We start from the raw sequence: 15,209 nt of genomic DNA, 5'->3' as shown, positions 1-15,209 counted from the left end.
CTGTGACATTTATAGTAAGAAATCATTAATGCTTTTAGTGAACTTTGAATGAAATCAACAAAGGATATCTTAAGCACCTTAGCTTACTTTCTTTATTTTAAAGAGCAGAGCAATTACACTTAGGCACATGTTTAACATATAGATATGTTAAACACAAAGCTTTTCACAAGTGTATCATCGAGAACTCTCACTGAGGCAGAAGGAAAGGATTTTCTCTTAGCAGTTTCTTTGGAACAGTCGGCAATTCAGGAGCTTTAGCAACATTTCCGCACACTCTGAGTCCTTTTGCAGGCAGTGAAACAGTTTAAAAAAGGCAAAATATTTAGTGTCTCTGTTATTCGACTGCATGAATCCCAATTCAGACCAAGCAGGGTAGTTCCCATTTGCTTCGATTACAGAAGTACCCTAATCAACGAAAATAATAGGTAAGTATTAATTACAGAGTTTGGGATCCTATTTCTTCTACAGGGTAAATTCAATTTCATCAGAATTTAATATTGTAAAACTTCAACCAAACCAATGGATTTTTATTTATCTGACACAAAGTACTTAAAATATGGTAGCCATTTAAAACTAGAAGTGGGGCACATTGATGTATTCTGTGTCATGAGACTGATGTCTACTGAAGTTTATTTTTCCTGGACATTGTACAATTTGTTCCCAATCAAGAACTACCCCAAAGACAGAGGGGCAGGTTTCAAAGATTCAAAAAAAAAAAAAAAAAAAAAAAAAAAAAAACAACAACAACAACAACAACAAAAAAAAAAAAAAAACCCAAAATACAATTCCATATCTGGGAATGTGAAGTCTTGGAAGTTTCTCAAAGTGCCTCCCAGCTTCACAGACACACTAAACAACTATTAGTGTTGTAGATACTGGCACATGAACTGTATGGAGGAAGGTCTCTCAGACCGCTCAAGCTTCCTGCAAGTTGTGCAGAGAGATCTCAGGACTTAGCTTTTTGACTGTCATCTGTGTTGGGACTGGGGTGGAACTTTACTGTGATACAGGATACAGCTGCTTGTGAGTCACCTCTTCTCTTGCAAGTAACTCTCAACCATATTTGTGTTAGGACTCTAGTATAAACCTATTGTTTCAACAAAGTGGATTTCAGTGTAGTCTGCCATGGGTTCCCTTTCTGGAGTGAGTGGACTTGTTTGCCTTCTGCCTCTCCAGGAGAAGTCTCACACAGCATAGGAACAGATAGGTGGGAAGCTAGTAATTTGATATCAAGGAACATGGTAGGGCTAGCATAAATTCTGTCAATTATTGAGCTTTACAGTTCTTCAGGATTACTCGTGGCTTGCCTTTGTGATTTTCGGATTCAGATACCAGACTATTATTCTTTTCTCCCTTTCTAGCAAATAAGCACTCCATATAGTACATGTGTTCAAACCCTCGGCCCAGTGAAGATTGGAATTGGGTGTGTTAAGGTGTAGAAAGTCCAACATTGGCTGGAATAAAATCTTCTGGGATAGTTAGACATCTCTCTTTCTTTCCAGAGAGATGCTTTCCAAACCACAGTGAGATTTTTCTCTCGAAATCCCAGGGAAGTGAGATACCAAATAAAATGCCTTTGAGAAGGTTGGGTGTTATTAATATTGTAGTGAAGATATTGACTTAATTGGATACCACATTTCTGTTGCAAAGGAAAGTGTTTCAAAATTCATTTGCCATTACACAGTTTATCCCATTCCTATGTGAGAAAGACAAGGAAATTTAGGAAGGTGCTTACATTGATGGTTATCTTCTGCAGGGTCTTCAGGAGACTTCTGTGTAAAGTTTTAATCTCCAAGGCTTTTGTGAGTTTAGAAGGAGTGTATCCCAGCCTCTCACCCATTTCAGCCCATAGATGGTACAGAGGGTTGACCCAGGCTTGCATTAGACTGTGCACCAACTTCAGGAGGACTTCCGACTAAGCAATCACAGTTGAACAGTTCCATTAGAATAAAGGAAACACAGCAGGCTTAGATGTAGGCAGCTTTCCCTCAAGTGGCTGATCCAGGCCTCCTTTGGACATTCTATACATATTTACAACATTCTTCTGTTGTTAGAGACTTTATAAGTTTAAATGTAGCCACTGTGCTCATGTTGTAGAATGTTTACAAGATTAAATTCAGAAATATCAGAAGAATGTTTTATGAAATTTCTAGCAAAGTAGTAGCTCCAAACAATTGTCATTTCTTCTTTGACCTCCCTTTTTACATCATCATCATCATCATAATCACAGTAAAAGCACGTAGACATACAAAATCCTAGTATCATCAAGAAAAACAATGAACTGGATTATATCTGTGGGGGACATTTTGGATATATAATAATTTTCATTGTCAATCACCTTAGTTGCTTAATGGAAGGGAATCAAAAGTTAGAGATGATAGCCATTACACATTAGAGTCGGTTTGTACACTCCTCATGATAAGAGGATAAGGTTTTATCTTGAGGAACATCATATGACATTTTACAGGACTCTGTTCTTCAGGTGACTTCCAGGCTTCCAGTAATGACATAGGTAAAGGTGAAGAGATCAGAGAGGACTGAGTGTTTATGTAAGAAAAGAGAAGTAGATCATGTAGAGACAGAAACGTCAAGAATAGATGGTATAATGTTCAGTAATCTTCAATTCTGCCAACATAGGACCTAATGTAACATATTATGAACACAATTTTATTATTGCTTCATTTGCATATACATCTGTATGTATGGATTCACGGATTCGGAGTTCATTCACGTTTACTGCAGTGTAGGCATTGGTAGAATGGGTTTTTCTGAATGAATAGTTTATAGATTTGCTATATTACTTAGTGATGATTTTATGAATAATTTTCAAGATTTTTCTTTTATTTCATATTCCTTATCTATTTTTCTGTAAGTGTGGTTGCCATATACTATTATATTGTAATATAATGTATATAAGCAATATAAGATTATGGAGCACCAGTGCACTGCTTCAGTTGTATTGGTGATAAACGACGCTGAGAACTCACTTGGATATTTTCAGCTTGCTCCTTGTTTTCCGGACTAGAGAGGGAAGAAGTGTGGCATTTGAAGGTCCTCTGGTTAAATCCTCGGCCTTGGGCATAAACCATATTCTGAAATGATAAGTATACAATTAGTTGTCTTTTCTAAATTAAGTGAATTTATCATTGATCTGGGCATTAATGTATTTGATAGATATGAAAATTAAAGTTAATGCTAAAAATAAAAATAAAGAATTAGAAATGTAACTATTTTAATCTACTTATTTCCATTTTAATTGTAATCTAATTTCTGAGTCATCCAGTTTTCTAATCTATCAACCTCTTTTCCTCCTTGCTATTCTCATCTTTTCTAAAAGTGAGTATATGGCAAGTAGACACTAAAACCTACAAAGTTGCAAACATAAGTTTTGTAGTATGGTAATATTTAACTAGTATTTGTGCCACTTCCAAAATTCTTATATGTTTTTATTCATTAATTTTTTATTTCTTTTTAATCTGAACTGATGTTTTCTTAACTAGTCATTAGAGTAGTAGAACTTCTTTATCAAATCCCACTGCATCTACAAAACTGTCCAAATATGCTCATAAATTCACAAAATAGTTGTATCATAGCAAAGTGAATTCGAAACTACTGGGTACTATATAATTAGGAAAATTTAAACAATGAGTCAGTTAAAAATAGAAAAAAATTAATTGCATAAACTTTTGCCAATATGTCATTATTAAATTGTTTCATTTATTTCAGTATACTTACTCAGCACATTATCATAAAAACTATTACTAAAGAAATTTGTGAAAGTTTGTAAAGGTTGCTGGGATAATTAAGAATACAAAGTGAGCTGGGCAGTGGCGACACATGCCTTTAGTCTCAGCACTTGGGAGGCAGAGTCAGGCAGATCTCTGTGAGTTCGAGGACAGCCTGGTCTACAAAGTGAGTCCAAGACAGCCAAGGCTACACAGAGAAACCCTGTCTCGAAAAAACATAAAACAACAACAACAAACAAAACAAAAATACAAAGTGATTTTAATGCATGATAGAAATACATATTATAAATTTTGGTTTACATGCTTACATGCTAACAGATATACTGAAGTACCATCTGCTCTTGCCTTTTATATTACTCTAAAATAGATGGCATATTGAATTTAAGTGATCTTCACTAAGAATAGAGGGTCTGCTTTCAACTCTAAATGTGATTCACCATCCTAGACTCATGTCTTGGAACTAATTCAATGATAGTTCTTATCATTTAGGGATTTCTGTAGTCACTTGCTTATTTTTCTTCCTTTCCCATCTATTCTTTGTTTCTTTAATTCTATTCAACCCTCCAAATTCACTGTGAAACAGCCCTTCTTTACTGGATATTTATAGCATCCTAAATGAAGGATATCAAAGGACTTAGTATGTCCCCTATACAAAGGAATAGAAGACCAAAACATTTCCTTATACCTCGGGACTTTGTGTTACAAGAGTAAATTAAAGTAAAAGTTAAAATATCAAGAAAAAACATTGTATTTTTAGTGAATGTTTGACTTTCATTGAAGTGTGCTGTTATATTACTTCACATTTCAGTGATGTAAGGTTTTCCCTATGAGAGTATATCATGTTAAAAGTGGCCCATGATGCTCTTCCCCTTTCAGCTTCACTGCCATGGAAAACAGATTGCCAGTGCTCCAGAGATTAGTGATAACACTTACAAAGTGAGTGGACAGGAAGAGAATTCGGCGATTCATATCCTGGGAAGTCTTGATTGCCTCATTGAAGAGTGTCTGGTTGGACACATTCAATGTTTCAGCTTTCACAGGAGAGGCCATGTCCTCCCACAGGAGCAGGTTGGATACCAGCAACAAGAGCAGTGTTCCTGTTAAAGAAAAAAGGAGCCACTCTAAGGTTTCTCTCTATGAGGCTACCAACAGTCACCATGTCTAGAAAAGCATGAGATGTCCTCTGGGCCTTATACAAGTTAATATTCTTTCATCCTGGTGAAGAAATAATTTCTTCTGTGTTGTAGATTTAGATAACTAATTATACCTGCACAGGTTTATAGTTTGAAAAGAAAACAGAAGACTTCCTGAATCTTTCTATCACTTGTAAGAATGCTTCTGTATTCTTCCAAACATTTCTATCTTAACTTAAATCTGATCCAGGATGAGCTAGTCTTTCTCCTCAGGTGGGTTAATGTCTTGGGGGTTTCTAGTGATTTTCAGTGTAAAATTCTCATCAGTTTTATCTTTTATAATTCAATGTCAGGTACTAACATTTTGGACACTGACATGACAAGGACAGCACAGCTCATTGGCTTGATTTATTATCCTGTGTGATCTAAATAAACACATGAGTCCTGGATTGCTGACATGGAAAATGAAAACAGTTCTCCCACAGAAACAATGCCATAGCATGGCTTCTCTAACTCACCACAGTCATGTGATGGCTTTGCCCCTTTGCCAAAAAACTTCAGATTGGTTCTCTGAATCTAATGTTTGCAATAACCCTCCGAGTATTGTGGGCCTTCATATGTATCATCAAATTATGTTCATGAAAATGATGGTGGAATAAAGTTACATGATTTTTCATAGTCCTAGAATCAATATGTTGAAGCAGAATGGCTACACTGTGGACATTGCACTCTACTTGTCACACATTCTACATGACTGTGAGCTATCACTGTCCATCTGTGTGGCAGGATGTAGTACTTAGGTGCAGTGCTGCCTGGGATTGCTGGCCTTACATATAAAGACTGATACATTGCCATTGATTGCCTAGGAGTTTGATTGTGTCTACTTTTTCCTGATCTGTGTAGCACATACCTTCTCAGTTTATGACAATGACCATCGATCATTTCATCATTAATTTGACTTTCATTATATTGATGGGGACATAGTTCTAACAAATTAATAATTTGCAGTCTCAAAAGGATAAGCAGGTATGTATATATGGAATTTAAGTCTATCTGCCTTTAGACACATTAACCTGAAAGATTTCAGATACAGAGTGTGAGTTTCAAGGCACTAATGTCCAGATAACCTTTAATAAATGTAGTTGGAAATGTCCTTTACAAATGTATGGAATTGGTGAAGATTTATGCATAGTAAAATCTCCAAAGTGAAATATTCAAACAAACTAAATATTCCAAAAATTGTATACCATAAAAGTAAATCTTTAAATTTTTTGCTAAAAATGATATAATATGGTCAAATAATTTATATTACATATTTTTAGTTTCTAAATTCACAATAATTTCCAAATATTATTTTGTGCCCACACACATTCTTCATATTTATTATCTGTATGGCTTTCACAACCTACGACGAGTTTTAGAGACTAATGATTTTGGTTTTTCATTTTGTGAACTCTCATCATTGTAGCTAACTCATTATTCTTGAAAATACCAAGATTCTAGAGAGAAAATCTTAACCCTAGCCTTTTGTTGAACTGATATTTTGGTTGAAGGAAGTTGTGAAAGCTGTCTAATGCTTGCATGTTTCAGGCTTACCTCTACTAGTCTCCTGTAATGAAGATTTCTTTATATTTACTCATGTCTAGCAACATGTAGAAGTGACCCTGGAAAGAATATTACCCATAGACTCACTATATCTTCATTGTAGCAAACATCTCAATCCCTGCAATTGTGAATTAATAATCATACCTTGACTTGTAACTGTTCTTTGCGTGGAGGTTGCATAGAAGCATTGCTGGATTCTACTCACTAGGTACCAAAAAAGCTCCCAGTTTCTAACCCAGGTCAATTAAGACAACCCCAAATGTCTCAAGACATTGACCCATGTCTTTAGGAGAAGGAAGACTCCTCTTTAAATACTATTGGTTAAAGAATTTACTGTGCAACTACATTTTAGAGTGACAAAGAAAAAGTTTTTTCAGATCTATGTCGCCTTCCTTCTGGCACTTCTTCCCAGATAGGGCACCAACATTAGAAGAATAGGCCATTCAAACTCAACGTAGTAAAACAATACGTTTCTTAATCCTATGTAGAAGAACATGAGTAAATGTGACACTTACTGGAGGAGCACTGCTGAGTCAAAGACAAACGCATGTCTGAGAAGTCTCACGGAAGCTTGGATACTCAAGGAGAAAAGCTTCTTCACGGGATGACTCCCCTTCAGTTAACTTTCCACCTCCTATATACTCCATCACACCACTTTCAGGTCATATGATAGGGAAGGAGAGTATGTGGAATTTCAAATGACAGTCAATTGACACTACTCCCTCAGGGAACTGTAATGGCCTCATTAACGCGGCTATAGCCCTAGGTACATGTCATTTGTCTCCACTACACACATACAACAGCACAGTTTCCTTATAAGGAGATCATGTACATTGGATACCTACCATCTGTGGCAATTATCTACTCCTAAGATAAGTTTAAACCTGTTCTCCTTTAGAGTGCTATATCCTCCACATACTGTGGCTATCCATCCTACATCTATTTCAGAATTATGAATTAATGTTTATATGGTTTGAACATTCACCCTGAAACAGAAGTCTACATGTTGGCAGGAAATCAACAAGTTTGTCATTGAACATTGTATCTTTAGCCACATAGCACAGCCTGCTCATGCAGACACCTTTGCCTGTCTTGTTAGAATTTTCCATCACAGAAGGACTCCTTCCATGGCCTGTTGATGTCCCTGGTTGTCTCATATCCATCTTTCTTTCCTCCATCTTTGAAGGGTAGGCTGTTTGCTCAGAAGTAAATGGCCAACAGAAAATAAACTCAGGGCAATCTTTGGGGGCTCCTTGTTTTATAATCTTTCTTTTCTTTTAAACCATCCCAATATTCTACTCAAAACAGATTATTAAAATTTCATTTTTCAATTACAGCCATATTTTGACCTTAAATTAGAATGTGCTGCTTTCCCATTGCCTTATAGAATAAATGAAAAACTTCTAAATTCATATATATATTGTACTCTGTAATATAAAAAATCAATAGAGTCTCTTTATTATGTGTACAGCATAAAATAATGGGATGCCTAAGGGTGTTAAAAATGAGCATTAATTATTGATTTTAAAGTGATATATATATACATATATATATATATATTTCAGCTTCTTTTCCTGAATATGAAGAATGTAGCTATGTCACAAAAAATATTCAAGATAATTGATACATATTCTGGATTCCTAAACTTATCTATCAGGATTTAACCAAACTATACAAACTTCATCTCATAAGCAACCTTATCAATTAATAGGTTAATGGAACAAGGAAATAGTTCTCAAGCATTAAACTGTAAATGGTCAGTAAACACATGAGAAAATCTTCAGCATAACAAAGCTACATAGATAATCAAATTAAAACTATATTAGGTTCTATCTCTCTCAAGCCAAAAATCACAATCCTCAAGAAAACTTAGCAAATGGTGGCTAAGATTTGAGAAAATGTAACCCTTATACACTATTGGTGGCAAACTATTGTAGTTACTCTGCAAATCAGATTGTATTACTTTTGAGAAACTAAATTAGAGCTACAAATGACTCTATCCTGCCATTTATAGAAAAGACTCCAAATGAAAAATTGCAGACATACTTGCACATTAATATTCACCAAATTACTTTTTATAGTAAGCTATGGATATGAGTGAAGCTGGCCTAAGAGAGAAATTATGTGCGTCCTTACACCTCTCTTTTGGAGAAGAATGTTTCTTTTGTGTTCTGTTTTACGTTTTTGTTTTTTAATTTTATAGTATCTCACAGTTAAGAGATAGCCTGGCAGCTCAGAGCAGTGCTGGGAGTGTTGAAGACTTTGAAGGCTTTAGGAAGTAGACTGAATACAATTTGCAACACAAGATAGTCATAAACAGTAATGACAAGGGGTGGAAAGTGATGATTTCAAAGCTGTATGGATGGATGTCAAGGTGATAGGGGTTATAGTTTTGACAGTACTTGATTGTCACAATGATGAAAATCTATAATAATCTTGGAGACATACCTCAAAGCATGTCTCTAACTAGGATTCTTTATTTGGATACCTGGGGTAGGAAGAAATGCTAAATGTTAGTGACATTATTCCATGGAGTCCAAAACCAAATACAAAGGAGAAAGCATGTAGAACTCCAGCGTCTGCCAGCTTCCTTTCTAATGGTAAAGGCAATGTGATCAACTATGGCACTTTGCCTGCTAAGATGAACATATCCACATATACTCTCAAAAAACTAGAAACCGGACCAAAAAATGCTATTTCTAGCTTGTTTAATCATTTCCCCAATTTTATTTAGGCCCCTACAAAGGTATTATTCCTCCCAAATCAGTCAGAAGAAACCTTAAGAGAATGATGCCCTATTTCCTTTAATGGGGATCGGGTATGTTTTTGATTGCGTTTTTGGGCTATCGAGGGTTATTTTCAATGGGAGTTGGTTACAAGTTATTATTGGCCTTATTTAGAGAGAAAACAAGGTTGGACTCAGAGAGCTCTCTCTTTTCCTCTATCTTCCATTCTTAGATTTGGAGATAGGGGATGAAAAGAAAGGAGGAATATAGAATTATATAGGGAAGATTAAAAAAGAATGTAGATTACTAAATCTACTCCCCAACTTTATGCCTCAATTGTTACTCACAAGGTTATTTGTAATTGATTGGTATAGAATTTTGTATATACATTTAAAATGAGTTTAATTTTAGATACAGTGGTATAGAATTCAAATGTAAGAATATAACACTTAAAAATGTTTTTATTATTTTAAAGATTCACTGACAATGAGACAGGTTAACTCTTGGCAATATTCCGCCTACCTTGAAGAGGATGGTGAGCATCAAAGAACCTCCTTTGAAGATGGCTTCAAATGTGGCAAACAAGCCACTGGGGAAAATGTCCATGTTTCTATCACTGACAGAATTCTGCCTAAAAAGCAGCAAGCTTGTATGTAGGCAGAGTCGATGTCCAAACTCTGCCAAGACAGGGTAAGCAAGTCCTCAATAGTTCCTGCTTTACAAATACGCCTGTCAAATATATTGGGCCAGAAGGCTGAATTTGATGCTCCAATGTTATAGAGAGTTTTGGGTGACTATTCAGGTAGCAAACTGAGTCCTCTTCTCATTTGGAAAGCTACTAACCTACTTTCCTGGTATATTCAGGTGATCCTGTTTTTTCCTTCTCAAGTCTTTGATGGGGTCGAAGACCAGATAGTTTAGTTTTACAATTAAGCTTACTTGTTTAGAGGTTAAGACACTTTAAATCTAGATAGATGTTTTAAGTTGATAACATTGAGATATGATATTCATTTACATTCAGAATTTTAGACTCACCAACATAGGCAAGATTTTTTTTTTTTTCAAGGCTGACAAATACAAATAGCCAAAACACTAAGAATGTAACATTTATATAATTCCTGATTGTGTCATGGTCCTTCTTGTTGTTGGTTTATTGTATATATGTGTAAAAATATAAATGTATATGTAAAAAATAAAAAAATATTTAATAAAGAAATGAATAAAAATTAAAATAGGTTTTACACAAAGCCTTAGCTTTGAAATAAAAAGTTATTTATATATTTAAAAAAAATAACAAAAAACAAACCAAAACCTCTCCACTTAGCCACTCTGACTGAGGTGCAATGGGATCTCAAAGTTGTTTTAATTTGCATTTCTTCAAATGCTAAGGATGATAAACACATTTGAGGTATTTCTTACTTATTTTTATTAATTCTATTAAGGAATTTCTGCTTAGATCCCTAGCTCATTTTTTTTAAGTAGGCCACTTGTTTCCTTGGCTCTTTGATTTTTTTGAGTTCTTTCTATATTCTGGATGTTAATTCTCTGTGAGAACTATAGCTAGTCCCATTCCATGATTTTCTTGCACTCAATTTATTGTTTCTTAGTGGAACAGAAGCTTTTTAGTTCTATGAAGTCCAGGTGTCAATTGTTGGCTTTAATTCCTCAATTCCAATAGGATAGACAAACAGCATCCTATTCAGAAAGTCCTTTCTTACACCATTATATCTTCTTTTTTTTCTGCATTCACATACACCAGAAGAGAAAAAATCAGATCTCATTACAGATGGTTGTAAGCCACCATGTGGTTGCTGGGAATTGAACTTAGGACTTCTGGAAGAACAGCCAGTGCTCTTAACCACTGACCCATCTCTCCAGCCCTATACCATTATATCTTAAGGAGTATTTCTCATTTTAGCAGTTTCAGTGTTTCATGTTTCAAATTGAGATTGTTGATCAATTTGGACTTAATGTGTTTTAGCAGATGTTAGGAGTATAATTTTGTTCCTCTGCATGTGGTTATCCAGTTTCCCCAGTGTCATTTGTTAAAGATGCGATTATTTCTCTCTCTCTCTCTCTCTCTCTCTCTCTCTCTCTCTCTCTCTCTCTCTCTCTCTCTCTCTTGCCTTTTTGTCAAATAGCAGATGCCTGAAGTTATGAGTAGTCATGTTCAGGTCTTCTATTTTCTTCCATATGTCTCCACCTCTATTCTCGTGTCATGCCATATTGTTTGTATTACAATGGTTATATAATGGTATCTTGAAATCAGAATGGTAATTTCTCTAGCATTGTTATAACTGCTTAGAACTGCTTTGGCTGTCCCTTATTTTTCCATGTGAACTTTTGGATGGTTTGGCCTATTTCTGTGAATAATTTCGGTACTGTCATTGAGACTGAATATAATTTGTAGATTGCTTTTGATAGAACGGTCATTTTCAAAAATCTTAATTTTGCCCAGCTATAAACACGGGATGCTCCTATATGCCTTTCTTCAAATATTTGAATCTTTCATTGAAGAAGTCATTTGTCTCATTGGTTAGAGTTATTCCAAGTCATATTGTTGTCTTTGATGTTATTGTAAGTGTTAGTATGTCTGTGCTAATGAGTTTGTGGACTAAGAGAGTTTGTGGACTAAGTCACAGTCATAGGGGAGGGGAGTAAGGGGAAAATGGGAGGGAAGGAGGAATGGAGGATACAAGGGATGGGATAACAATTGAGATGTAATGTGAATAAATTAATAAAATATATTTAAAAAGACAGAAACTTTCATCTTTGATGGGAATGCAAACTGATAGTCATTCTGGAATTCAGTGTAGAGAATCATTGAAAAACTAAAAGGAGTCTATCACATGATTCAGCTCTATCACTCCATGGCATATGCTCAAAGGACACAATATCCTACTCCATACAAACTTGCTCAGGCATGTTCATTACCACCCTATTTACCATGGACAGATAATGAAAACAACCTTAAATATGAAATCAGATAAATGGATAGTGAAAATGTGATACATATACATATTGAAATATTATTCAGGTCTAAAGAAAAAAATGAAAGTCTCTGGTAAATAGATGGACTTAGAAAAGATTATATTGAGTGACTTATACCAGACCCCCAAAATATCTGTGGTTCTGTTTGAAGACCACCATGCCACATTCTTTGTGGACAATGTGTTTTGCTGAAGTGTGAGATTTAGGTCATGTTTGGTCAGATCTTCTGGATCATTTCTTACCCTCCCTGCTAGTTTTCCCCATTACTGCCTCAGAGAGATTTTCCATTGCCCAAACATTTCCAGATGCACTTCTGAGTTTTGTTCAGTGATGTCACCTCTTCTTTCTTGTGTTGTGTCTCTTCTTTGATATAGTCACATTTGTCATTACCATGTAAAGCTAGGAATATAGCTCAGTTTACACACTGCTTAGATGGAGCTAACCGACTTCTAGCCTTGAATGCAAAGTTCCCCTTCATATGAACAGCTTCAACTCAGATGCCGTGCTCTATGACCAACAGACAGGAACCTGAAGTCCCAAGAGCAAGAAAGATTCAGCAGAAGCAGACACACCAGGATACATAACTGCTCCAGGTTTTGATTGAGAGAGCCTCAAGGTAAATCAGATTAAAAAGAGCCGAACGCCTACAAAGGCTGACGCCACAACGGAAACTGAGGATAACTTTATAGCAGCTCTTTCTAGTTGGCTAGATGTACTTAACAGTTCAGCTGCTATGAACATAGTTGAGTAAATGCCCTTGTTGTATGGTGGAACATCTTTGGGTATATGCCCGAGTGGTATAGCTGTGTCTTAAGGTAGAGCTATTCCCAGTATTTTGAGAATGTACCAGATTGGTTTCTAAAGTGGTTGTACAAATATTCACTCCCATCAACAAAGGAAGAGTGTTCTCCTTGCTCCCCATCCTCACTAGCATGTGCTGTCAATTGAGTTTTTGATCTTAGTCATCCTGATGGGTGTAAGATGGAACCTCAGAATCCCTTTGATTTGCATTTCCCTGATGACTAAGGACGTTGATCACTTCTCACGTGTGTTTTAGTCATTTGATAGTCCTGTTGAGAATTCTCTGTTTAGCTCTGAGCCCCATTTTTGTTACCTTTTGTTGGTGTTCTTTATATATTTCTTGAGTTCTTTATATATTTTGGATATTGGCCCTTTTTCAGATGTAGGGTTAGTAAAGATCTTTTCCCAATCTGTAAGCTGAAATTTTGCTCTATTGAGAGTAGCCTTTGCTTTACAGAAGATTTTCAGTTTCATGACGTCCCATTTATTAATTGTTATTATTATTAAATGTTGTTAATTGCATGAGCTGCTGCTGTTCTGTTTAGGAAGTTGTATCCTGTGCCAATGAGTTCAAGGCTTATCCCCACTTTCTCTTCTAATAAATTTAGTGTTTCTGGTCATATGTTGAGGTCTTTGACCCACTAGGCCTTGAGTTTAGTGCAGGGTGATAAGTATGGATCTTTTTGCATTTTCTACATGTAGATATCTACTTAGATCAGCACCATTTGTTGAAGATGCTTTTTTCCCCATTATATGGTTTTGGCTTCTTTGTCAAACAATCAAGTGTCAGTAGGTATGTGGGTAGTAGTTTGAGCAGACCCTCCAATTTTCCTGTTTTCTAGAGTAAACATGTTTTTAAATATTTATTTTTCTCTTTGACAAGCAATCCTGTAATTCATTTGGACATTTGATTGGGTGATTTTCTGGTATTTAATTTTTTTGAGTTAAGTAGACTGTCTATATATTGATCCCCTGTCAGATGTATTAGTAACTATTTTTCACTCATCCAGTACATCTTCATCTTCCCTCTCCATAGTATTTCTCTATTTGATATGAAGATGTTTTAATTTTTCATATAATTCCATTTGTCTTTGGGTAGGGGGAAGACACCCTGACTTGCTACTGTAGCCATGAGAGAAAATTCTTATTTCTGTGTATAAGTTGAAATCGTTTTAACATCGCAGCACCTGTGCTTTAGGTCTTACATTCAAGTCAGATGTGTTTTGACTTGAGTTTTTGCAGGGTGAGAGAAATGGATCTAGATTTTTGTTTACATAGAGATAAATATTCCCCAATGTTGTTGGTTGGGAGGCTCTTTCTTCAACACACATGTTGGAGCACATATGGAAACACAAGTGGTGGTGTGTGCATGAGCTTCCTTCTGGGGTTTCTACGGTGTTATGTGTGTCTGTGTTTCTACTGGTTCTGTGAGTTTTCGATACAAAGATTCTGATTTTTTTAAAAAAACACAAAATGGTTGTAGACATATGTCCGACATTGCTCTTTTGTGAAAGTTGCTTTGGCTACTCAGAAAATTTCAATTCTTCTGGGTAGCAGATACTTTTTGCTCGTTTGTTTTTGTAGTTCTGGAAAACATTTTATTCACATTTTAATAGGATTGCATAGAGTATGTACATAAACCTTGGTAATAGAACCATTTTCCCAATGTCCATTGTGCTAATCAATGTGTATATGAGGCTTTTCCTATCTTTTAGTAGTTTTAGTTTGTCCTTCATTCATTTCTCTATTACATTAAATTTTTAAAGCTTGAGCATTTCACTACATTGGTTTGAGATAGTCCTAGTTATTTTACTTGACTTTGAAGCCATTTGAATGTAATTTTTTCTGATTACATTTTAGAGAAATTTATTATTTGTATTCAGGAAAGTTATCAATACTTTGGTTGACTTTATGATTTAGTGCATTCAGAAAGTTTTGTTTATTTGTTTTTGAGCTTTATTTTTGGTAGATATATAATCATATGTAAAATAATATTTTACCAAAAAAATCACCACCAAACAAAAAACTAAATTTAACTTAAAACAAAGAAACAATAACCACCACCACCACCACCACCACCACCACCACCAACAACAACAACAAATCAAACAGGAGCCGAGATGGGGTTGAGCCATTCAGTAGCCTTCTGGCCTGGCCTGAGAGCAGTCCTGCATTAGAGCTGAGGAAAGAGTAGGGGGCTGAGGTGC

The 15,209-nt window shown here is 35.5% G+C and overlaps 1 protein-coding gene across 1 annotated transcript; it reads right to left on the bottom strand.

Moving 5' to 3' along the window:
* Positions 1–216: 216 nt before the first annotated feature.
* On the bottom strand, positions 217–7,033 carry LOC127187001 (prolactin-4A1-like). The gene is made up of 5 exons (XM_051143269.1): positions 7,000–7,033; positions 4,680–4,843; positions 2,988–3,092; positions 1,736–1,915; positions 217–405 (listed from the first exon to the last, which is right to left on the bottom strand). The coding sequence occupies exons 1-5, from the start codon at positions 7,031–7,033 to the stop codon at positions 217–219; spliced, it is 672 nt and encodes a 223-aa protein (XP_050999226.1).
* Between the last annotated feature and the right edge of the window lie 8,176 nt (positions 7,034–15,209).

This window comes from Acomys russatus, chromosome 3 (assembly GCF_903995435.1).
Source record: "Acomys russatus chromosome 3, mAcoRus1.1, whole genome shotgun sequence".
NCBI classification, from domain to species: Eukaryota; Metazoa; Chordata; class Mammalia; order Rodentia; family Muridae; genus Acomys; species Acomys russatus.
The sequence above is the reverse complement of the archived record's forward strand: the minus strand, read 5'-3'. Positions and strand labels throughout refer to the sequence as shown.

Excerpts from the sequence above, each read along its gene's own strand:
- LOC127187001 (XM_051143269.1), bottom strand. The coding sequence starts at position 7,033 with ATGCGTTTGTCTTTGACTCAGCAGTGCTCCTCCA. Across the intron at positions 1,916-2,987 it reads AGCAAGCTGAAAATATCCAA|TCGGAAGTCCTCCTGAAGTT; the intron begins GTGAGTTCTCAG and ends GTGATTGCTTAG. Across the intron at positions 406-1,735 it reads TGCAGAAGATAACCATCAAT|GGTACTTCTGTAATCGAAGC; the intron begins GTAAGCACCTTC and ends TTCGTTGATTAG.